Source organism: Triticum dicoccoides, chromosome 2A (assembly GCF_002162155.2).
Source record: "Triticum dicoccoides isolate Atlit2015 ecotype Zavitan chromosome 2A, WEW_v2.0, whole genome shotgun sequence".
NCBI classification, from domain to species: Eukaryota; Viridiplantae; Streptophyta; class Magnoliopsida; order Poales; family Poaceae; genus Triticum; species Triticum dicoccoides.
The window spans coordinates 403,847,182-403,870,127 of NC_041382.1; the positions used below are offsets into that span (position 1 = coordinate 403,847,182).

The 22,946-nt window shown below is 46.0% G+C and overlaps 1 protein-coding gene and 1 pseudogene across 1 annotated transcript; both read left to right on the top strand.

Annotated features, from left to right (window-relative positions):
• The first annotated feature begins 15,978 nt into the window (after positions 1-15,978).
• LOC119354702 (serine/arginine-rich splicing factor 4) lies at positions 15,979-18,405 on the top strand. Its single transcript, XM_037621445.1, has 3 exons — positions 15,979-16,118; positions 16,392-17,939; positions 18,043-18,405. The coding sequence occupies exons 1-3, from the start codon at positions 16,083-16,085 to the stop codon at positions 18,106-18,108; spliced, it is 1,650 nt and encodes a 549-aa protein (XP_037477342.1). The 5' UTR covers positions 15,979-16,082; the 3' UTR covers positions 18,109-18,405.
• A 556-nt stretch (positions 18,406-18,961) lies between these two features.
• Positions 18,962-20,238, top strand: LOC119359406 (annotated as a pseudogene).
• Positions 20,239-22,946: the final 2,708 nt, after the last annotated feature.

Below are 22,946 nucleotides of genomic sequence, written 5' to 3' on the forward strand. Positions count from 1 at the left end.
GTATAGGACCAGTTGCTTGGTGAGGACAAGTATTTGTTGGACCAGTTCCAGTTGCTGTGACAACTGTACGTCTGGTTAGGGAGGCTGAGATTCAACTCAGAAGACCGCGTCTTCACCTTATTCCCCTTGAGCTAAGGACACACAGTCCTCACCCAATCACTCTGGTAAGTCTTCAAGGTAGACTTCCAAACCTTCACAGACTTCGTTCACCGGCGATCCACAATGACTCTTGGATGCTCAGAACGCGACGCCTAACCAGCTGGAGGATTCACAGTCCTCAAGTGTAACAAGTCTTCCGATCACATAGACAGAAAGACTTCAGTGATGCCTAACACTCTCTAGCTCTGGGTGTTTAGGGCTTTGTCCTTGCAAGGATTTCTCTCTCAAAGGCTTCGAGGTGGGTTGCTATCAAACGACAAAAGCCGTGCACTAACTCTGAGCAGCCTCCAATTTATGGTGTAGGTGGTGGGCTATTTATAGCCACTAGGCAACCCGACCTGATTTGTCCAAAATGACCCTGGGTCACTAAGGAACTGACACGTGTTCCAAACGGTCAGATTTCAAACACACGCGGCAGCTTGACTTGGGCTACAAGTAAAGCTGACTCATCCAGCTCTGGATAAGATTTCCTCTCATTGTCTTCGCTTGAAGACATATGATTTGGTTGAGCATCATCACTTTAGTCACTCTGACTTTGTTCACTTGGACCCCACTTAACAGTACGGTGGTTCCCATGACTCTACAAAGAAGAAAATGAAACTACGAAACAACTATGTCTTCGTGCTCCAAAGACTTCATGTGATGTCTTCTCATGTCATAGTCTTCAATGTGAATATCTTCACATACCACCATTATCTTCAATGTCTTCACACATTTTTAGGGGTCATCTCCGGTAGGGAGACCAAATCAATGAGGGACTACTACCTGTTTTATCCTGCAATTCTCACAAACACATTAGTCCCTCAACCAGGTTTGTCGTCAATACTCCAAAACCAACTAGGGGTGGCACTAGATGCACTTATAGAAGCCCATTGTTGGAATATACAAGCCAATTTCTATAATGAAAAATTCCCACTAGTATATGAAAGTGACAACATAAGAGACTCTCTATCATGAATATCATGGTGCTACTTTGAAGCACAAGTGTGGAAAAAGGATAGTAGCATTGTCCCTTCTTATTTCTTTTCTTTTTTTCCTTTTTTATTTGGCCTTTCCCTTTTTTTATTTGGCCTTCCTTTTTTTTCTTTTTTTGGGGACAATGCTCTATTAATGATGATCATCACACTTCTATGTATTTACAACTCAAAGATTACAACTCGAGACTAGAACAAAGTATGACTCTATATGAATGCCTCCGTCATTGTACCGGGAAGGGCAATGAATCAATAGTGACATGTATGATAAATTATGCATGGTGGCTTTGCCACAAATATGATGTCAACTACATGATCATGCAAGGCAATATGACAATGATGATGTGTGTCATGATGAACGGAGCGGTGGAAATTTGCATGGCAATATATCTTGGAATGGCTATGGAAATGCCATAATAGGTAGGTATGGTGGCTGTTTTGAGGAAGATATAAGGAGGCCTATGTGTGATAGAGCGTATCATATCACGGGGTTTGGATGCACCGGTGAAGTTTGCACCAACTCTTGAGGTGAGAAAGGGCAATGCATGGTACCGAAGAGGCTAGCAATGATGGAAGGGTGAGAGTGTGTATAATCCATGGACTCAACATTAGTCATAAAGAACTCACATACTTATTGCAAAAATCTACAAGTCTTCAAAAACCAAGCACTACGCACATGCTCCTAGGGGAAAGATATAAGTGAAGATCAATGAGTAGTCGAATAATTATGCAACTATGTGAAGACTCTCTAACATTTAATAATTTCAGATCTTGGTATTTTATTCAAACAGCAAGCAAAAAAATGAAGCTCCAAGCAAAACACATATCATGTGGTGAATAAAAATATAGCTCCAAGTAAAGTTACCGATGAACTAAGACGAAAGAGGGGATGCCTTCCGGGGCATCCCCAAGCTTAGGCTTTTGGTTGTCCTCAAATATTACCTTGGGGTGCCTTGGGCAAACCCAAGCTTAGGCTCTTGCCACTCCTTATTCCATAGTCCATCGAATCTTTACCCAAAACTTGAAAACTTCACAACACAAAACTTAACAGAAAACTCGTAAGCTCCGTTAGTATAAGAAAATAAATCACCACTTAGGTACTGTTTTGAACTCATTCTAAATTCATATTGGTGTACTATCTACTGTATTCCAACTTATCTATGGTTCATACCCTCCAATACTACTCATAGATTAATCAATAAGCAAACAACACATAGAAAACAGAATCTGTCAAAAACAGAACAGTCTGTAGTAAGCCATAACTCTTGAATACTTCTGTAACTCCAAAAATCTTGAGAAATTAGGAAGTACTAGGCAATTTGTATAATGATCTACTTCAGTTGTAATTGGTATTTTATCGCTCTCTGATAAAAAATGAAAATTATTTTCGTGAGCGCATAATTTCTGTTTTTATCAGCACGATCAAACAACAATCACCCAAGAAGATCCTAAAGGCTTTACTTGGCACAAACACTAATTAAAACATAAAAAACACAATCATAAACAGAATCTAGATGAATTATTTATTACTAAACAGGAACAAAAATAAAAATTGGGTTGCCTCCCAACAAGCGCTATCGTTTAACGCCCCTAGCTAGGCATGATGATTTCAATGATGCTCACATAAAAGATAAGAATTGTAACATAAAGAGGGCATCATGAAGAATATGACTAGCACATTTAAGTCTAACCCTCTTCCTATGCATAGGGATTTTGTGAGCAAACAACTTGTGGGAACAAGAATCAACTTGCATAGGAAGGTAAAACAAGCATAACTTCAAGATTTTAAGCACATAGAGAGGAAACTTGATATTATTGCAATTCCTACAAGCATAAATTCCTCCCTCATAATAATTTTCAGTAGCATCATGAATGAATTCAACAATATAACCATCACATAAAGCATTATTTTCATGATCTACAAGCATAGAAAATTCACTACTCTCCACATAAGCAAGATTCTTCTCATTCGGAATAGTGGGAGTATCATAAGAAACTCGAATACTATAAATTGTTTCCACATTAAAAGAGTAATGTTCAGAAAAAAGGTAATCATAATCATGACAAGTTTTATAAATATAATCATCACTACTTTTTATAGCATAAGTGTCATCACAATAATCATCATAAGTAGCAACTTTGTCTTCCTCATAATTGATTGAAACCTCTTCCAAGATAGTGGAATCATTACTAAATAAAGTCATGACCTCTCCAAATCCACTTTCATAATTATCATAATAAGATTCAACATCCTCCAAAATAGTGGAATCATTACTTCCTAAAGTTGACACTCTTCCAAACCCACTTTCATCAATATAATCATCATAAGTAGGGGGCATGCTATCATCATTATAAATTTGCATATCAAAACTTGGGAGACTAAAAATATCATCCTCATTAAACATAGCACTGAAGCTTGGGACAAACATTAATTGCAGCAAATATATTCTCAAAAACATTATCTTCATCAAACATAACATCCCCAAGCTTGGGCCTTTTCATATCATAAGCATAATCACTCTCATCATTAATAGTATGGATAGCACCGATAGTATAGCAATTATCATCATCACAATGAGTAATAGGAGCAACATAATTTGGGAGAGATACCTTTCTACCTTTTCTTCTTTGTCTTTTCTTTTTCTTCTTCACATCATGTGTGGGTTCAATCCTCTTTTTGGAGCTCCTTATTAATGAGATTGGTTGAATAGAAGGCTCCTTCTCGTTACCTGATTCATCATAAGAAATAATAGGAGAATATTGGGAGGTCCCTTCCCTTTCATTAGTATTCTCTTCATCCTCTATTTGTTTCTTTTCTTTATGTAATTGACAATATAAGGATTTTCAATGCAATTCACCACACAATATATATAAATTTCTTCTAGATCAATATCGAGGAATTTCTTGAGGTTATATTCTAGAATAAGCTTAGTTTGACGTTTCATTTCTTCATAACCCAAAAGCAAACTAAGTTCATTATGATGTGCAAGGGAAATCAAGTCATCACAATTTTTGGACATGATTCGATCATGAAACAATTTGCATTTGATATTTAAATGACCATGTTCATTGCAAAGTTCACAAGTATGGCTAAGATATTTTAAATTTTCAGCACTAACATCTATCCTTTCTTGTAACCATTTAGTTTCCAAATACTTATGCCTCTTGCAAATCTATTTTCCCTATTTGGTATGTACTTGCAAACTCTATGCACTCCACAAAAATTGACATGCTTATAAGAGATATTTTCATCATAACTAGTGCAATCATCATCAGTACTACGAATATTCAAAGAGTTCATACTAATAACATTGCAATCATGCTCATCATTCAAAGATTTAGTTCCAAACATTTTATAGACTTATTCTTCTAGCATTTGAGCACAATTTTCCTTTCCATCATTCTCACGAAAGATATTAAAAAGATGAAGCGTATGAGGCAAACTCAATTCCATTTTTTGTAGTTCTCTTTTATAGACTAAACTAGTGATAAAACAAGAAACAAAAAGATTCAATTGCGAGATCTAAAGATATACCTTCAAGCACTCACCTCCCCGACAACGGCGCCAGAAAAGAGCTTGATGTCTACTACACAACCTTCTTCTTGTAGACGTTGTTGGGCCTCCAAGTGCAAAGGTTTGTAGGACATTAGCAAATTTCCCTCAAGTGGATGGCCTAAGGTTTATCAATCCATGGGAGGCGTAGGATGAAGATGGTCTCTCTCAAACAACCCTGCAACCAAATAACAAAGAGTCTCTTGTGTCCCCAACACACCCAATACAATGGTAATTTGTATAGGTGCACTAGTTCGGCGAAGAGATGGTGATACAAGTGCAATATGGATAGTAGATAATAGTTTTTGTAATCTGAAAATATAAAAACAGCAAGGTAACTAATGATAAAACTGAGCACAAACGGTATTGCAATGCGTTGAAACAAGGCCTAGGGTTCATACTTTCACTAGTGCAAGTTCTCTCAACAATAATAACATAATTGGATCATATAACTATCCCTCAACATGCAACAAAGAGTCACTCCAAAGTCACTAATAGCGGAGAACAAACGAAGAGATTATGGTAGGGTACGAAACCACCTCAAAGTTATCCTTTCTGATCGATCTATTCAAGAGTCCGTAGTGAAATAACACGAAGCTATTCTTTCCGTTCAATCTATCATAGAGTTCGTACTAGAATAACACCTTAAGACACAAATAAACCAAAACCATAATGTCACCTAGATACTCCAATGTCACCTCAAGTATCCGTGGGTATGATTATACGATATGCATCACACAATCTCAGATTCATCTATTCAACCAACACAAAGAACTTCAAAGAGTGCCCCGAAGTTTCTACCGAAGAGTCAAGACGAAAACGTGTGCCAACCCCTATGCATAAGTTCACGAGGTCATGGAATTCGCAAGTTGATCACCAAAACATACATCAAGTGGATCACGTGATATCCCATTGTCACCACAGATAAGCACATGCAAGACATACATCAAGTGTTCTCAATCCGATAGGATAACTTCAAAGGGAAAACTCAACTCATTACAAGAGAGTAGAGGGGGAGAAACATCATAAGATCCAAATATAATAGCAAAGCTCGCAATACATCAAGATCGTACCACCTCAAGAACACGAGAGAGAGAGATCAAACACATAGCTACTGGTACATACCCTCAGCCCCGAGGGTGAACTACTCCCTCCCCGTCATGGAGAGCGCCGGGATGATGAAGATGGCCACCGGAGAGGGATTCCCCCCCCTCCGACAGGATGCCGGAATGGGTCTAGGTTGGTTTTCGGTGGCTACGGAGGCTTCTGGCGGCGGAACTCCTGACCCATTCTGCTATGCGATGTTTCTACGGTATGTTGATATATATAGGCGAAAGAAGTCGGTCAGGGGGGCCACGAGGCGGCCACGAGGAAGGGGGGCGCGCCCAGGGGGTAGGGCATGCCCCCCACCCTCGTGGTGGCCTCGGGACTCTTCTGGCCCACCGCCGGTACTCCGTGGGCTTCTTCTGGTCAAAAAATGATCTCCGTGAAGTTTCACGTCATTTGGACTCCGTTTGATTTTCCTTTTCTGTGATACTTAAAAATAAGGAAAAAAACAGAAACTGGCACTGGGCTCTAGGTTAATAGGTTAGTCCCAAAAATAATATAAAAGTGTATAATAAAGCCCATAAACAATCAAAACAGATAATATAATAGCATGGAACAATAAAAAATTATAGATACGTTGGAGACGTATCACGCACCTCGCCGCCGCAGCCGCCACCTGCCTCGCCGCCCCGCGCCGCGCGCCGCCTGCCCCGCCGCCCCGCGTCGCACCACCCGCACCACCCCGCCGCCACCTGCGCAGTCGCCCCGCCTCGCCGGAAAGCCGTCGGAGCCGCGCCGGACCTCGCGGATTCGCCGCCCGGTTTTTTTGGTTTTAGGTAAAACCGCCGGTTTTTCTCAGAAACCCTAGATTGGCTTTTTTATTTATTTAGATCGGTTTGGTTTTTCTCGGTTTAGTTTCGTTTGTGAACTTTGTTCGCTCGTTCGTTTTAACGAACGCATTCGCCCGTTTGTATCAGTTAATGAACGTTCGCGCCGTAGTCTTTTTCTCTTTCTTTTTCTGCCAGGGACCTATCCATGATTACTTTTATCGCAGATTAGCCCCTGATTTTCAAACCCTCGCAACTTTTTAACCGTTCGTCCAAATCCAGTGATACCGACACCAAAATCTTCGTCGCGAGCCCCTCTTTCTATTTAATCAACTTGAACAAGGTTTTGACAATTTAAAATTTGGTTTCAATCAGATTTGTTTTCGAAGTTCTTTTGACCGTAGTTTCAATTCCGTAGCTCCGATTTGACCGATCCTTTTTGCAAATCGAATCTCTTCAGTTGAATTTTCAGATTGGATCTTCTTATTTGAGTTTTACCCTTGCATCATTGCTTGAATGCTTATGTATGCTATTGTTTGTTTATGATAGAATTCCCAGAGTGCGCAGCATGCTACTATGTGTCTCTAGGTTTTGCGGATCATCAGTAAGGCAAGTAACACATTGATCATACTCTTTTCATACCCAGTTTTTATGCATTAGTTACCATCCTCAAACACTGCATGAATAGGATGTGATTAACATGTGGGTATTGGGAAGTAGATGATTAGGTAGAACCTATTGCCCTTTTTATTATCAAACCTTGGGAGTTACTTCTACGCTATGCTTATATTGCCATGCTATGCTCGTAGACGTGGATTGGGTTTGAGTGTTTTCATGACAGATGTGAGATTGTTAATTAATGGTTAACTTAAGGTGGCTACTTAAATACACATCTGGGTGGATTGGTTGCGGGCACCTGGAGAATCCAGTGTTGTTCTAGGATATCCTGGAGTGCCCGTGTGATCATCCTATGGTTCGCCACCCAGGCTCAAAGGGATCATAAGATTATTCATGCTAGAAACTTCCGTGTGCAGCCACAAGCTATTATGGGCTCTAGCATAGTTGAGTATGTTGCATGACCTCTTTCAGTGGTAGACTAGCAGATGTAGGGGATGTAGGTTGGTATTGTCTGCCCAGAGTAAAGAGTTAATGTTTCTGAAAGACTGTGTCTCGGTCATTCGTTTCTCAAACACCATGTAGTGCGAGAAATCCAACGAAGGAGATTGAGTCTTGTGGGGAAAAGTGTGCAAACCTCTACGGAGTGTATAAACTAATCATGGTTAGCCGTGTCCCCGGTTATGGACATCTTGAGTATATGGTTCTTGGATTTTCATTTGATCTCAACAATCTAATTAATTTGTTGGGGTTTTATTGCTATCTAATTGGGATTGAGTTGGAGGAACCTTCTCAATGTTTAACAACTACCATGATAGTTAAATAAAATATATTCCTTTGTTGTAGGAAAAAATTGGCTTTTCGCAAAACATTGTAACCATAGAGCCTCCACCAGCCATATATGCATGTAGTGATAGCCTTTATTCTGTTCATTGCTCTACTATGTTACATTGCCAACATATTCCATGTGCTGACCCGTTTTGGGCTACAACGTATCATGTTGCGGACTTTTTAGACGAAGAGTAAGGTGTGCTAGGTCATTGTCGTGCACTCAGCTATGTCGTTGGAGTTGATGGACTCACTTTGTCTTCCAAGCCTTCCGCTGTTATATTTTTAGATGGCCTTAAGACATATTTATTATAATAAGTTCTCTTTTGAGACATTCGTTGTAATAAGTGTGTGTTTTAACTCTGTTATAAATCCTTCAAGTATTGTGTGTGTCAGCATTACCGATCCAGGGATGACACTTATGCACACAGATTTGACCATCTAAGGTCGGGTCGCTACATAAGTTCAAATTGCTATAGCTTCCTTGGTTTCAAGTATCTATTTGTTAGACCATGAGATTATACCACTCCCTAATATCGGAAGAATGCCTTTTGGGTATCAATCGTTGCTTCGTAGTTGGGTGATCATAAAGGTGCTCTTCAGGTATCTTTGAAGTTACTAGTTGGGTTGCATGCATCAAGACTGAGATTTCTCACTCCATGTGATGGAGTGATTTCTCTGGGCCCTCTCGGTAATACAACATACTAAGTAGCTTGCAAGCATGTGACTAATGTGCTTAGTCACAGGGATATTGTATTATAGAATGAGTAAAGAGAACTTGTCGATAACGAGATTGAACTAGGTATGGTGATACTGACGATCGAATCTCAAGCAAGTAAAATATGATGAGACAAAGGGAATGGAATACGAGATTGTTTCAATCCTTGACATTGTGGTTCAAACTAATAAATATCTTCATTTATTGTGTGGGATTCATTATGGTCATCCAGGTCCTTCTATTGATTATTGATCGGAGAGTTGTCTCGATCATGTCTGCTTGTTCTCGAACCCGTATGGTCACACACTTAACGTTTGGTAATGCTAGGCTAGTAATGGGATATTCATAATGGTGAGACCGAAGATAGTTTGGAGTCTCAGAGGAGATCTAAGATATCACGAGGAGCTTCAGAATGGTCTGGAGATAAAGTTTCATATAAGGGAAGTGGTTTTCAGGGTTCCAGAAAGTGTTTGTTTTTTCTCGTATTTGTATCAGGAGATTCTAGAAGGTTTCAGGGGTCCCACAGTGGGGCCACCTACACCGGAGGGTCCACATGGAACCAAGGGTGGGCACACCAGCCCTACATGGGCTAGGCGTACCAGGCCCCTTGGCCCATGCGCCTAGTGACGGTGTCAAAACCGGCAAACCTCAGGGTAGGGTGTCCCAAGCTGTGGATCTTGGATCGAGGGTAACAGGAACGGAGGAGACAATGTTTACCCAGTTTTGGGCCCTCTTGATGGAGGTAAAACCCTGCGTCCTGCTCTTGTTTATATTGATGAAGATGTATCAAGTACAGAGTTGATCTACCTCAAGATCGTAATGTGTGGTCTATCTCTAGGGCTAGGTGAATGATTTTGCTTTGATGTCCCCTCTACGGGCTAAACCCTATGGCTTATATACACGCTAGGGAGGGTATCTAGGGTTACAAGGTCGGTAGCTAGGAGCTAGGTGGCAGTAGAGATCTTGGAGTATACGTCAAGTCTTCGGGGGAGGTAATCTTGATCACGCCTCTTGTGTACGACCCCAGAAGTCCATCTTGATCATGAATGAAGGCTCGTCGACCCAACCCGAGGAGAATGGGCCGACTGGGTTAGTACCATGTTATCCAGGACACCGTCAGTAGCCTCCGGACTGGTCTTCTATGTCGAGGACGATCTTCCTGACGATAACAACCTCGGATCTGGAGTGCTTGTCTCGACAGACAAGTTCCTCCTCGTAATTTTGAACCATTCCTTCAAAGGAGCGATGTCTGTCGAAGCTCGACTGAACATGTACCCTCTACTCGAAGAGATTGGGTAGCTTCGCCTCGAAGGCCAAGCACCTCGGTATGAACGGTTCCACTTAGTCTGACAACTTTATCAAAAGGGCTCACCACACGATAGGTCGAGCAGTTACTGCTCCCCACAAATCGCGTCCCGAGGCAAACTTTTTACTGGCACGTCCCTTTGAGGCTGAGATTGTGCCCGTTTCCTCAGGGATATCATCAAGATATTGGTTCCTCCCATATGCTCAACGACATCTTTGATGGGAGTGGCAAGTTTGTCGGCGCAGCGAGGGGGGCCATTGGCCTTTTACTGGCCTATAAGAGAAAAGGGAGGACAACGCAACTGACTACGCTCCCATTCTCCCCACCTACTACTTCGTCTAGCTCCAGCGCCCAGATCCGATCTCGCATCCTTTTTCTCTAGCTAGTCCATCCTCCTTTGTCAGCCATGGCTGAGACTCTTCAGGGCCACTAGGGTGGTTCCCCATTGTGACAGATGTCACCATCCAAGAGCTACGCAACGCGGGGTATCTGATCACTGACATCGCCGCCCATGCTCCAGTCGCTAGCTAGCAAGTGGCCGCTCCCTATGTTGGGGAGCGGGTAGTTTTCTTCTCCCACCTCATCCGAGGGCTAGGGTTTTCGTTGAACCCTTTTGTGCATGGGGTGATGTTCTATTACGGGCTCAATTTTCATCATCTAGCCCCGAACTCCATTCTCCATCTCGCCTCCTTCATCACAGTCCGTGAGGCATTCCTCCGCTATGAGCCACACTTCGGCCTATGGCTGAAGATCTTCAGGATCAAGCCGAAGTCCAGTGGCTCCGACCTCGCAGAGTGCAGAGGGGCCATGATCAGCAAAAACCAAGGGGGCGGATGGTTCAAGGGCACCTTCATCGAAACGGTGAAGGAGTGCCAGCAGGAGTGGTTTAATATCACCAAACCGCTCACCCCTGGCCAGGCCGAGGTCCCGGCCTTCTCAGTCGGGCCTCCGAAGAAGCTCAAGCTCTGTAAGGAGAAGGGCGTCACCTGGGGGAACCCGAAAGAGGCGGAGGACATGATCAAGAGGATCAAATGGTGGTCCACCATAGGTAAGATCGAGCTTGTTGACGTCGTCAACCGCTGCATCCTCCCGACTCTAGCTTTGGGCTGCCCCGATGTGGGCACAAAAGCTCGAGGACAGGAGCCCCCTCATTGCCTTCTTCTGCTTCACCTTGGTCGCTATGTGGACAAAGCTCATGAAGCTGGCCAAGGATAAGATCCCCAAGGAAGGGGAGGGACATGGCCTTGAGGACAGCTACGAAGTCCCCTGGTAAGCTCTCTTACTCACCAGTTAACATTTCTATCCTCTGAATCGAGGAGTAGAATTTAACGAATCGTTATGCTTGACACTTTGTAGAAGTGGCTGGCCGGGTACAAGGGGTGCGATGCCCGGCTCCACTACCAGAGGAGCCCATGACTCCCCTGCTCTCGGCGCTCTTGATCGAGGAGCCGCACGTGGTGGCCCCCAAAAGGACGAAGCCCCTGAAGGGCAAGGCAAGTGCTCGGGCCCGGGAGACCCTGGTCACCCGGTCCAAAGAGACCCACGCCTCCGTCGCCCATGATGGCGACGTGAAGGAGGGTGATGTTGAAGAGATCCCTCCCCCGAAGGGAAAAGGGCGGCATCAGAGGATGCCGAAACCAGTATGCAGCCCAAGGGCTCAAAGAGGCCGAGGAGGACCTCAGCCAGGGTCGTCGGCAAGTTGCTAGAGAGGGTCGAGCTCTCCGGCGACTCAGAAGAAGACCTCCTTGCACTGGGGAGGAAGAAACTGGCACCTCGAGGATAAGCCATCGTCTTTATATCCAGTCTTTTTATTTGACAAGTTCTTTTTAGCAAAGGAAAACTCATAAAAGCGCCTTTTCTTACGCAGTCCGCCAAGGGTGACCCCAAGAGGTTCCCCGAGCGGATTGCCATCCGCCAGCGGGACTCTAGAGACCGCTGCTCCTCCCCCGGTGCATGACGGGCTAGGGGAGGCGACATCCACCCTGGCCCCCAATGTCAACATGACAAGGGTCGAAGAGGTGGCCATCTTGGCTGAGGTCAACCCACGGCCCAACAAGAATCGGGGGAGAAGGTCATCGAAGAGGGGCTGGGACAGTCATCGGTCCAGCCGATATCTTCTTCAGCTCCGCCACCGCAGGTGGAGGCTACTCGGATCGACACATCAGTACCCGGGTTCGAGGTCGTTCCTCCATCCCCGCCAACTGCCCAAGGATGGGCTGGCGTGGTGTGGACCGAGGAGATGGAGGAGGCCCTGAAGGGTTCCTCTATCAAGGAAGAGCATCGTGCCTTAATAGGCGTGGCGCTGTAGGGCTTGTGGTCCGCAGGGGTCGGCCTGCATGAGGTTTTTAAGAACCTCGTGACGAGCTTGGAGGTATGCTCCTACCCTTTTATTTGGAACCCTAATCCACGCAGTAAAAATGAGATGAAACATACCCTCTCGTCCCCTCGAGGGGACGGATGATTCTCTACGTGTACTTGGCCATTCATGGATGTCAATCTAGTGTGGGTCGCGGTCAGATTTGAATCTAGTAGATAACCCTGCTTCACAAATCACTCCAGCTGAAGGCGCGAGACTATGCAGCTGCCCCAACCACCTCTGACAGGGCCGCAAGGGCGCCTTGAGGAGCCTGCATCACTTGCCATGAGAGCTCTAGAGGATGGACTTGAGAGAAGGGGATGCTGGCATGATCGGTTTGGAAAGAAAGCGTTGGGACGATGCGGTAAATCGACACAAAATAGCTCATAAATATAAAGGAGAAGAGACTGACACTTCGAAATTTCGCCATAAAGTGTCTCACTTCCCCGTAAAGGCATAGTTGCCAAGGTCGGGAACGAGAGCCACGTGTGGCGAATCTGGGTCCACTTGGCAGGACTGCTAGTGTTTGAAGACTCCTTAGAGGGGAATTCACCTGTCGAGCCGAAGACTCCGGATCGAAGACTAGCAAAGTTGTCTTCGGCGTCGAAGACCCGTTCAGGGGCCACTTACGGTGCCCTGGATTGGGGGGGTGCTAACCTAGTCAGCCCACGATCCTCGGATTGGGCCGATGGGCCCTCATTCGTGATCAAGGTGGACTCCAGAGGCCGTACGCATGAGGCGCGATCAAGACTACCTCCACCGAAGACTTGACGTATACTCCTAGATCTCTGCCGCCGCCTTGATCCTAGATACCGACCTTGTAACCTTAGATATATACCTCCCCTCGCGTATATATAAGCTATACGGTTTAGCCCGTAGGGGGAACACAACGCAAAAACCATTCACCTAGCCCTAGAGTTAGACCACACATTACGATCTCGAGCTAGATCAACTCTGTACTTGATACATCTTCATCAATATAAACAAGAGCAAGTCGTAGGGTTTTACCTCCATCAAGAGCGCCCGAACCTGGATAAAAATCGTCTCCTTCGTTCATGTTACCCTCGATCCGAGATCCACAGCTCGGGACCCCCTACCTCGAGGTATGACAGCTTTGACACTGACACTACCACCAACCTCCTTGGCGGTAGAAAAGGGTCAAATCCCGATTTTTTTAAACTCGGGTTAGATCAGACTGCACTTTGCAAAAAAAGTCAAAACACCAAATTTGATCGGTATATTATTGTCTTACATACAAAAGGTTAGAGCATCTCCACTCGTGCCCCAACAGCCCCCCTAGGGCGACTTTTTTAGTGCCAGCGCCGAAAAAATAACCCAGTCGCGCCCCCAGGACATCGAAATCCGCCGGCTCGGCTTGTTTTTGGGCCTGGCGATCCCAAGCGGAACCAAGCACATTGGGGGCGACTGGGGGCTCCGGCGGAAGGGAAAAATGCGTCTGGGCCACCTCTGTTAGGCGAAAACGCATCTTCCCGATCCACGCGCACGCCCCCTGCCGCCTTGCCGATCCCGGCGGCGCCCCCCCCCCCACCGCCGCCGGAGAGGCCATTCCTCCGTCGGAAAAGAGAGAGGGTTCCGCTGCGGCATCCTCCTCCCGTCCCTGGGCGAGCTTTCCGGCGCTTCGACCGCGCAGGGTGGGATACCGGTGGCTGCGCGCCTACCACACACGTCAGGTGTTTGGTGATTTGTCTGATCGGTGATGGAAACGGGCGACGAGGAGGCACTCGCGACACTGCTAGAGGAGGAAGCCGAAGCCGACGCCCAGGACAAAAGAGCATCGCATGGTCCTCACCGCCCCTGGCCAGCCTGCTCGCGAGCAATACAAAGCCTCGGCAAGGTGGCTCAGCGCCGGGCCGGCTGAAGGCAAAGAACCGACATCGACTGGAAGGCTATTGCTTGCTCTACTCCAAGTACTTCTCCGACGCTGCACTGCACAGCGACAAAGTATTTCGGCGCCGTTATCGAATTAGCCGAAAGCTCTTCCTCAGGATTGTGAATTCCATCAGGGAGTTCGACAACTACTTCAAGTGCAAGAAGGATTGCACGGGCACACTTGGATTCACCTCACTTCAGAAGTGCACGACAGCTATGAGGATGTTTGCATACGGAGCTCCCGGTGATTCACCGAAAGACTATGGGCGCATGGCCGAGTCCACGACTATTGAGTGTTTCTACAAGTTCTGCAGGGTAGTGGTGGCAGTGTTTGGACCGCAATACTTGGGATCACCTAATGTTAAAGACACTGCTCGGATCCTAGCACAGAATGCAGCAAGAGGATTTCCAGGATGCTTGGAAGCATCATCTGCATGCATTGGAAATGGAAAAACTGCCCATTTGCTTGGCAGGGGATGTATAAAGGTGCCAAAGGCGGTTGCCGTGTGGTACTTGAGGCAGTGGCCACACACGACCTATGTATTTGGCACTCCTTCTTTGGTATGCCAGAAACTCACAATGACATCAATGTACTGCAGTGCTCCCCTGTCTTTGCCAAGCTTGTGAAAGGTCATTCTCCTCCGATGAACTTTGAGTTCAATGGGTGGCACTACAACAAGGGATACTATCTAGCAGATGTCATCTATCCAAGATGGTCCACATTTGTGAAGACTATCTCAAACCCTGTGCCAGGAGGCAAGAACTCCCACTTTGCAAAGGTTCAGGAGGCTTGCAGAAAGGATGTCGAGCGGGCATTTGGTGTTCTCTAATCTCGATTTGCTGTTGTCCGGTACCCCGCTCAGACCTGGTCGAAAGATCAAATGTGGGACATCATGACTTGCTGTGTCATCTTGCATAACATGATCATTGAGAGCGAGCATGAAGAGCCAGTTTTTGACACTGAACCATATTACAGGCAGGGTCCTCTAGCCCAAGTTGATCACCACCTACTGGCAACCTGGACTGCCTTCCTCAATATGCGCCAGGAGATCCGAGACCACTGGTGCATCAACAACTGTAGCAGGATCTGGTGGAGCACCTATGGAGGCTCAAGGGCAACGCCTAGCTCGACCTGTGATGAAATATGAGTTTTTATTTGTTGAACTATATAATTTGTATTGAGCTATTTGATTTCCGTTGATTTTCTGTGATGAATAATGTGATAAAAATAGCTTTATACTGAATTTGTACCGAAGCACGCCGAATATGAGCTGAAATTGATCAATTTGCGCCGATAGTCGGCTAGTTTTGTGTCGAAAATGGGCTGAATAGAGGGCCAATTTGCGCCGAAAGTGGGTCGAAATCGGTGCCTGGGGTAACCTGGGGGCGGCGGCTGGAATCAGTTCGCCCCCAAGCCGTTTTTTTCCTGTCGGTGCACCCTCAGGGCGGCGCTATTTCTAGCCCTGGGGACGAATGAGTGGAGATGTTCTTAAAACGACCCGCGTTTTTCTTTTGCGGCTGTTCTAACATACAATACATGTTTGATCACAAAATCTAAAACGAAGCTAGGCTTGAGTGCCAACGTAACATAGAACTTTGCCGAAAAAGAATCATAGTAGGGATTTCATCCAAGTGCGCTCGAGAAAAGGGATTCTATCCAAAGCTGGACACACACAAAAGGAGAGGGGGAGAGAGAGAGAGAGACTGAAACAGAAACAAACCCAAATCCAGGCCCAACAGCTGAAGCGGACACGCCCTTGTGCCCCGTCTTCCTCCTTGGGGGTCTCTTCCACGGGCAAAGCCCGCCTGATGAAGAGCAAATCCGCCAAGAAGGCCGCCGACGAGGTACCGACCCTCTCTATCTCTCCCTCTCTCCGCCTCCCCTCTTTCCCCGCTTTACTTAGGGTTAGGAATTAGGAGACCTTTCTTGGTCGGATTCTAGATTTCTCTTTTGGTGCCGATTGCTTTTTTCATGGACTGAGAATCCAAGAATTTTATAGTACCAGCTGCTTAGATTTCAGACAGAGAATTAGCACGATGCCATGCCTGATTCTTCTTTATCGCGCTGTTCTTCGGGGATCCCCCCACTAACTGAAGCTTCTACCGTCATCTTGTTAGGATGAGGCCAAGTCCAAGAAGATCCGATCCTCGCGCGGCAAGCGTCGGAGTGTCCGCCACAGCCGCAGCCGCTCCCCTTCCCCCGACGGCTCCAGCTCCAGTTCCCCACCCCGCAAGCGCTCCAAGAAGCCCACCAAGAAGATTGTTGACAAGAGGAGCAAAAAGAGCAAGGGCAGTGGCAGCCGCCGCGGACGCCGCCGCAGCCTGAGTCCAAGCCGTAGCCCCAGCGGTAGCCCTTCCTCGGTGTCCAGGAGTCACCCCCGCCGCAGCCACCATAGCATTAGCAGCAGCAGTGCCTCAGACTCTGAGAGGTCAGTGAGCCCACTGCCCAAGAGCCACTCCAAAGATCCTAGGAAGAAGAAAGGAAGGGGGAGGGACAAGGATCGAAAGAGGAGGCGTGTACGGAGATCAAGGAGCTACTCGAGCAGTCCAGCCAGGAGTGGCAGTAGCCGGAGCAGGAGCAGGAGCAGGAGCAAGAGCAAAAGTAGGAAGCGGAGGGCGGACGGCACGAGACATGATGCAAGTAGGGACAGGGTTGTACAGGACTATGACAACTGCCAGGATCCGCAGAATGAGAAGAGATCTGTTGAGGATGTTTATAGCGATGAGGACGCGGTTGCTGACGATTATGAGAAGAATGTGGAGCTGAAGGAGATGGAAAGCCCACCTTCCAAGGATGCTCATGAACCGGGTGAGATCTTACCTGTTAATTGTGAAAGCCCAGAGGTTGAGGAGGATTTGGAGCTCATTCTCAGGCAGAAAGCTCTTGAGAACTTCAGGAAGTTTAAGGGAGCCATGGCCATGGTAGGCAAGACAGAAAACAATGGTACAGGGAAGGAAGTACTAACAGATAGCCCCCAGAATACTGTCACAAAATTTCCTGAAGCAAGGTCTGCTGTTGCCCCTTTTCAGAGGCAGGGAAGCAATCTTGGAGTTGGCCACTCTACTCGATCACCTGAATTTGAAGATTTTGAGAACGGTAGAAGTCCTTGGAAGCAGGAAACGACTCACAGGGATAGATCACCTGGAATACTCGAGGCTGGTGATACTTGTGGTCCTACTCAACAGCTGGGAAGCGGACTAGAAGAGATACGTTCAACTTCTCATATCACTTCACATGATGGTAGGAATGGTGGTAGTGTAATGCAAAGGTTGGGAAGCACCCCGGCGAGTTCTGGTATTATAAAGCAAAGGTTAGGCATCAGCTCAGTGGTGAGTCCTGTGCAAGCAAGACCCAGAGTTAGATCAGTTGTGAGTATACCCTCCAGGGAAGGGCTTGATGACAGTACATTTACAACAATCCCTACAGCTTGTGAGAATCCTGCCTCTGTCGAAAGCAGTAGTGAAGTAAGACATTTTCCTGCTGAAATAAACAAGCTTGAAGGAATCGATGGAGATGATAGAAAGATTGGTGAAGCTTCAGTTCCTGAGAGCTCTGTTTTGTCGACTGACGCGGGCAAGAGCCAGGCAGCAGGGACCGAGGACAAAGATGCGTCTCAGTTTGAGAAGAGGACTTTCTCTAGGATGCATGATGGAGAGACAGTGCAGGTGAGCGATAAAACTGCACTGTTGCTCTGTCTATCAAGTGCTTGAATCATCACAAGGTCAATCATATGCATTGTGTCTAACTGCCTTTCCTTACATTCTTCAGGTCAGCTACAAAGTCTACATACCAGCGACAAGCCCGCGACTTGCAAGGAGGAAGCTCCAGCGCTGAAGGCATCGAATGGACTTACATCTAGTCGTCATTAATCCCGTTGTCTACAGTTCAGTTATATAGCTGGATAAACTGTATTTTGTTCCTGTAGCACTTGAACTCCCTTTTGTTCCTTCTAGAAATCCTGCACGACTAATAGAAAACCTGCTCACGTCGTGACTACATCTTACTGCTCGATAGTAGCACACTTGGACAGAAGCTGTGATGGCTTAACATGATACAACCGTTGTTTATTTTTTGGGCAACTATACATCGTTGTTGAGCTGAAATATAGATGGCTGTGCTTTGCCAAATGAACTTCATCCCATATAGCAAAGCCATCCATTTTTACATGCACTTGGATTCTTGTAACCAGTAAACTTGCTCTTGGATCCTGTGATGCAGTGTACTGGTCTGCTACTTAAAACTGTTGCTGCCTTTTGTGGAGCAGGATATTGCAAGGAGCTATAGAGAAATGTTGTGTTTTGTGGTTTAAACTTTGCAACGATGGCATGCCTCGGAATAATCCGCGGTTTGGAGATTTATGTGCAGTTGCGGTTCGGTTCGAAATGATGAAGATCATTGTTTATTTGGCGTTGATCACCGAAGGTGTATGTTTGCATCATGAGTAAATAGATGGGTTCCTATCTTGACCTTTTCTTTTCCACATTGGTTCATTTATTCAGTTTATTATGCGCTAGCCTGCCTAGCCCTGCTCAGATATTGAGGGTGAGAGAACCTGCATAGAACTCTGGTCCCAGCAGATGCGGCTGTAGAATTCAGCCCTTTTTTTAGAGAGAAGGTAGATATAATTCAGCTTTGCATCATATCTGAAATATTGAACTGACAGGCCGGTTTCATTGCAGAAACATTCTGTTGGAACTCGTGGGCTGCTGTAACAGTATATATGATTAGAGCGGTAGTAACAGATTAGGCAAGGCGCTCTTAGTGTCGTCCTGGGTTTCATGGCACAGAAAGATTTCCGAATTCGGACCTGGACAGATTTCGCCGTCAGTTCCGAGATCGAGGAGGGGAGGAGGGCCAGACCATGCAGGGAGTCTGGCTGTCCGTCGCTACAAGAGCAGCCCGTTCCGGCCTCCACCAAACCAACCAAGCAATCGAGCCAAACAAGCTCACCTTCCAACTGTATAGCTGCACGAGGGATCTCGGCGTGGCGCTTGCCGTCCTGCCCCTGCTGTTCATGCCCGGGGCGTCCGCGGTCGTCCCCAGCATCGACGCCACGCGGACCCGCCACCTGCCGCTGCCACCTGGACTGCTGCGCGGCCCGGAGAGCGTCGCCTTTGACGCCAAAGGCAACGGCCCATACAGCGGCATCTCCGACGGCCGCGTCCTCAAGTGGAACGGCGACAGGCTCGGCTGGACGACGTACACTTACAGCCCTGGATAGTGGATACAGCAGCGAGGCGTGCACGGCGTCCGTCCGTCCGCTGGGCCTACGGTTTCACCTCAAGTCTGGCTACTTGTACATAGCCGACGCCTACAAGGGGCTCAGGAGGGTCGCGCCAGGAGGCGGGGAGGCGACGGTGCTTGTCACGGAGGCCGACGGCGCTCCTCTCCGCTTCACCAATGGCGTGGACGTTGACCAGGTGACCGGTGAAGTCTACTTCACCGACAGCTCTATGAAATATCAAAGGTCACAGCACGAGATGGTAACAAGAACCGGTGACTCGACAGGCCGCCTAATGAGATATGATCCACGCACAGGAAAAGTGATTGTGCTAAAGGCCGGCATCACTTACCCCAATGGTCTCGCCATCAGCGCTGATCGGACACACCTCGTCATCTCATCGACCGGGCCGTGCAAGTTGTTGAGGTACTGGACCAAAGGAGGTCCCAAGACAGGCACGATGGAACTGTTAACTGATCTACCGGGCTATCCTGATAATTTAAGGCCGGACAAGAAAGGAGGATACTGGGTGGCATTACATCGTGAGAAGATAGAACTCCATTTTGGTGTCAGATAGACATCTACTTGCCTTGAGGATCGGCGCCGATGGAAAAATAATCGAGGAAATGAGGGGACCCAAGGCCAAGGGCATGAGGCCAGCAGAGGTGGTGGAATGGACAGGCGGCAGATTATTTGTGGGATCCGTCGAGCTTTCTTATGTTGCCATGGCCACACGCAAATAGAGATTAATTTAAGTTCTGTAAAGGCTTTGCATTGAGCTTGATCGTTTTTTCAATGTCATGTTCTGCTTTCCTTTCCTATTTCATTTGTTCCATAAGTGCATTTTGTTAGATGAGTCTTAGTTTTTTTTAGCATCAGTACAGACATAAGCGCTCATATACACGCGCATATACTCACCCTTATGAACGCACACACGCACACCCTATCCCTATGAGCACCTCCGAGAGACTGAGCCGGCATATCATCTTGAGATTTTACGAAGTCACCGTAGGCGCCTCGTAGTTGACGGGAACGTCTCCTCCCACTGAAAGCGTATCGCCGGAATTTCTGAAATAAATCCAGGATAAATGCGAGCATCAGGATTTGAACCCTGATGGGTTGGGGATATCACTGTCCACCTAACCATCTCAATCAGAGGTTGGTTCGCAGATGAGTCTTAGTTAAACGACGATTTTTTGTTTCAGTGGCATGTCTTCATGGGGTCTTTCTTAAAGCTATAAACAAATATCGTTGTGAGTTTCAGAGATACAAAAATACTAGCTTTGTGTAGCAGTAATCTCATGTTAAGATGAACTTGCATTTTCTTCTGAGATGTTAGTTCTGCTATAGCCGACAGAAAAACAAAAAAAGGTGTTTAATATACCACCTTCATTCCTAAATGTAAGTCTTTTTAGAGATTCCATTATGGACTACATACAGAATAAAATGAATGAATCTACATTCTAAAATATGTCTATATACATCCGTATGTAGTCCGTAGTGGAATCTTGAAAAATACTTATATTTAGAAATGAAAGGAGTACATCTAAGGGGCTAATGACACCTCCAAACAATAGTGCTGGTTCTAGTGATCCAATGAACAATTTTTCTACAAAAGAGGCATTGTGCCCGGCCTTAAACTGAGTCCCTTACAAGGTTCCGGCACAAATAGGTTCAAAACAACAAAGAAAAGAAAAGGCTGTCAAGGGCAAGCAATGGTTGATACAAGGCCAAAGCCCAAATGGGACCGCACAACGTCAACGCCTGCCGAAGAGGGAGCGGGGAGCCCAATGAGGCGAGGAGTGGCTGCCCTAGCGAGAGTTGTCTCCTCCGCCCTGTCACCGCAGTTTAGTACAATTGAGCCGTAGCCGAGTGATGAGCTGCCCCACCTTGGTTCGATCCTTTGGTCTCGTCAACAACTTCCATATAGCCACAATACGATAACCAATTTGTACATAAGGTCAACAGGATGATGAAATAGCTTCCCTGTAAGAATATATAGTCAATTGTAAGAAACTACTTGAGACATATTGGTACTTCCTGGCCTCCTCCAGTACGAGCGCATCACTAGTAGGAAACGGGTCAGTAGTCCCGGTTCGTAAGGGTCTGATGTCGCTTGAACTACGTCGGTATTTTCCCAAAGAGGAAGGGATGATGCAGCACATCTACGGTAGATATTCCCCCCAGTTATGAAACCAAGGTACCAATTCAGTAGGAGAATCAAGCAACACTATGTAAATGGTAACTGCACACAAAGAACAAATACTTGCAATCGACGCTTATGAGGGGTTGTCAATCCCTCTTACGGGTAACGGCGTGGAAAATTGTCAAGTTAACGTGATAAAATTGTGATAGATTGGATAAATAGATCTCAAATAAATGCAAAATAAAAAATGCAAATAAAATATGCAGCAAAGTATTTTTGGGGTTTTGGATTAATAGATCTGAAAATAAAAGTAAATAAAAATAGGTCTCAAAGGCAAATAATAGATCAGAAAGCAAATATGATAAAGAATAGACCAGAGGGTCGTAGATTTCACTAATGACATCTCTCAATAAATAAAACACGATGGGTAAACAAATTACTATTGGGCAATTAATAGAACTTCAAATAATTACGACGATATTCAGGCAATGATCAATATACAGACATCACATCCAAGATTAGTAGACAGACTCCTGCCTGCATCTACTACTATTACTCCACACATCGACCGCTATCCAGCATACATCTAGTGTATTAAGTTTATGGAGAAACGGAGTAATGCAATAAGAACGACGACATGATGTAGACAAGATCTATTCATGTAGGAATAGACCCCATCATGTTATCCTTAATAGCAGCGATCAATACGTGTCTTGCTGCCCCTTCTGTCACTTGGAAAGAATACCGCACGACCGAATCCATCACAAAGCACCTCTTCCCATGACAAGAAAAATCGATCTAGTCGGCCTAACTAAACCAAAAATTCAAAGAAATACGAGGCTATAAATAATCATGCATATAAGAGATCAAAACTCAAATAACTTTCATGGATAAAATATATCTGATCATAAACTCAAAGTTCATCGGATCCCAACAAACACATCGCAAAAAAGAGTTACATCAAATAGATCTCCAAGAGACCATTGTATTGAGAATCAAGAGAGAGAGAGAGAGTAAGCCATCTAGCTACTGTCTACGGACCCGTAGGTCTACAATGAACTAGTCACGCATCATCGGAGAGGCACCAATGAGGATGATGAACCCCTTCGTGATGGTGTCTACATTGGCTCTCGTGGTTCTGGAACTTGCGGCGGCTGGAATTGTGTTTCGTCGACTCCCCTAGGGTTTCTGAAATATTTGGTTATTTATAGGGCAAAGAGGCAGTGCGGGAGGCCACCGAGGTGGGCACAACCCACCAGGGCGTGTCTGGGCCCCCAGGCGCGCCCACGTGGGTTGTGCCCCCCG

Excerpts from the sequence above, each read along its gene's own strand:
- LOC119354702 (XM_037621445.1), top strand. The coding sequence starts at position 16,083 with ATGAAGAGCAAATCCGCCAAGAAGGCCGCCGACGAG. Across the intron at positions 16,119-16,391 it reads CCAAGAAGGCCGCCGACGAG|GATGAGGCCAAGTCCAAGAA; the intron begins GTACCGACCCTC and ends TCATCTTGTTAG. Across the intron at positions 17,940-18,042 it reads ATGATGGAGAGACAGTGCAG|GTCAGCTACAAAGTCTACAT; the intron begins GTGAGCGATAAA and ends TACATTCTTCAG.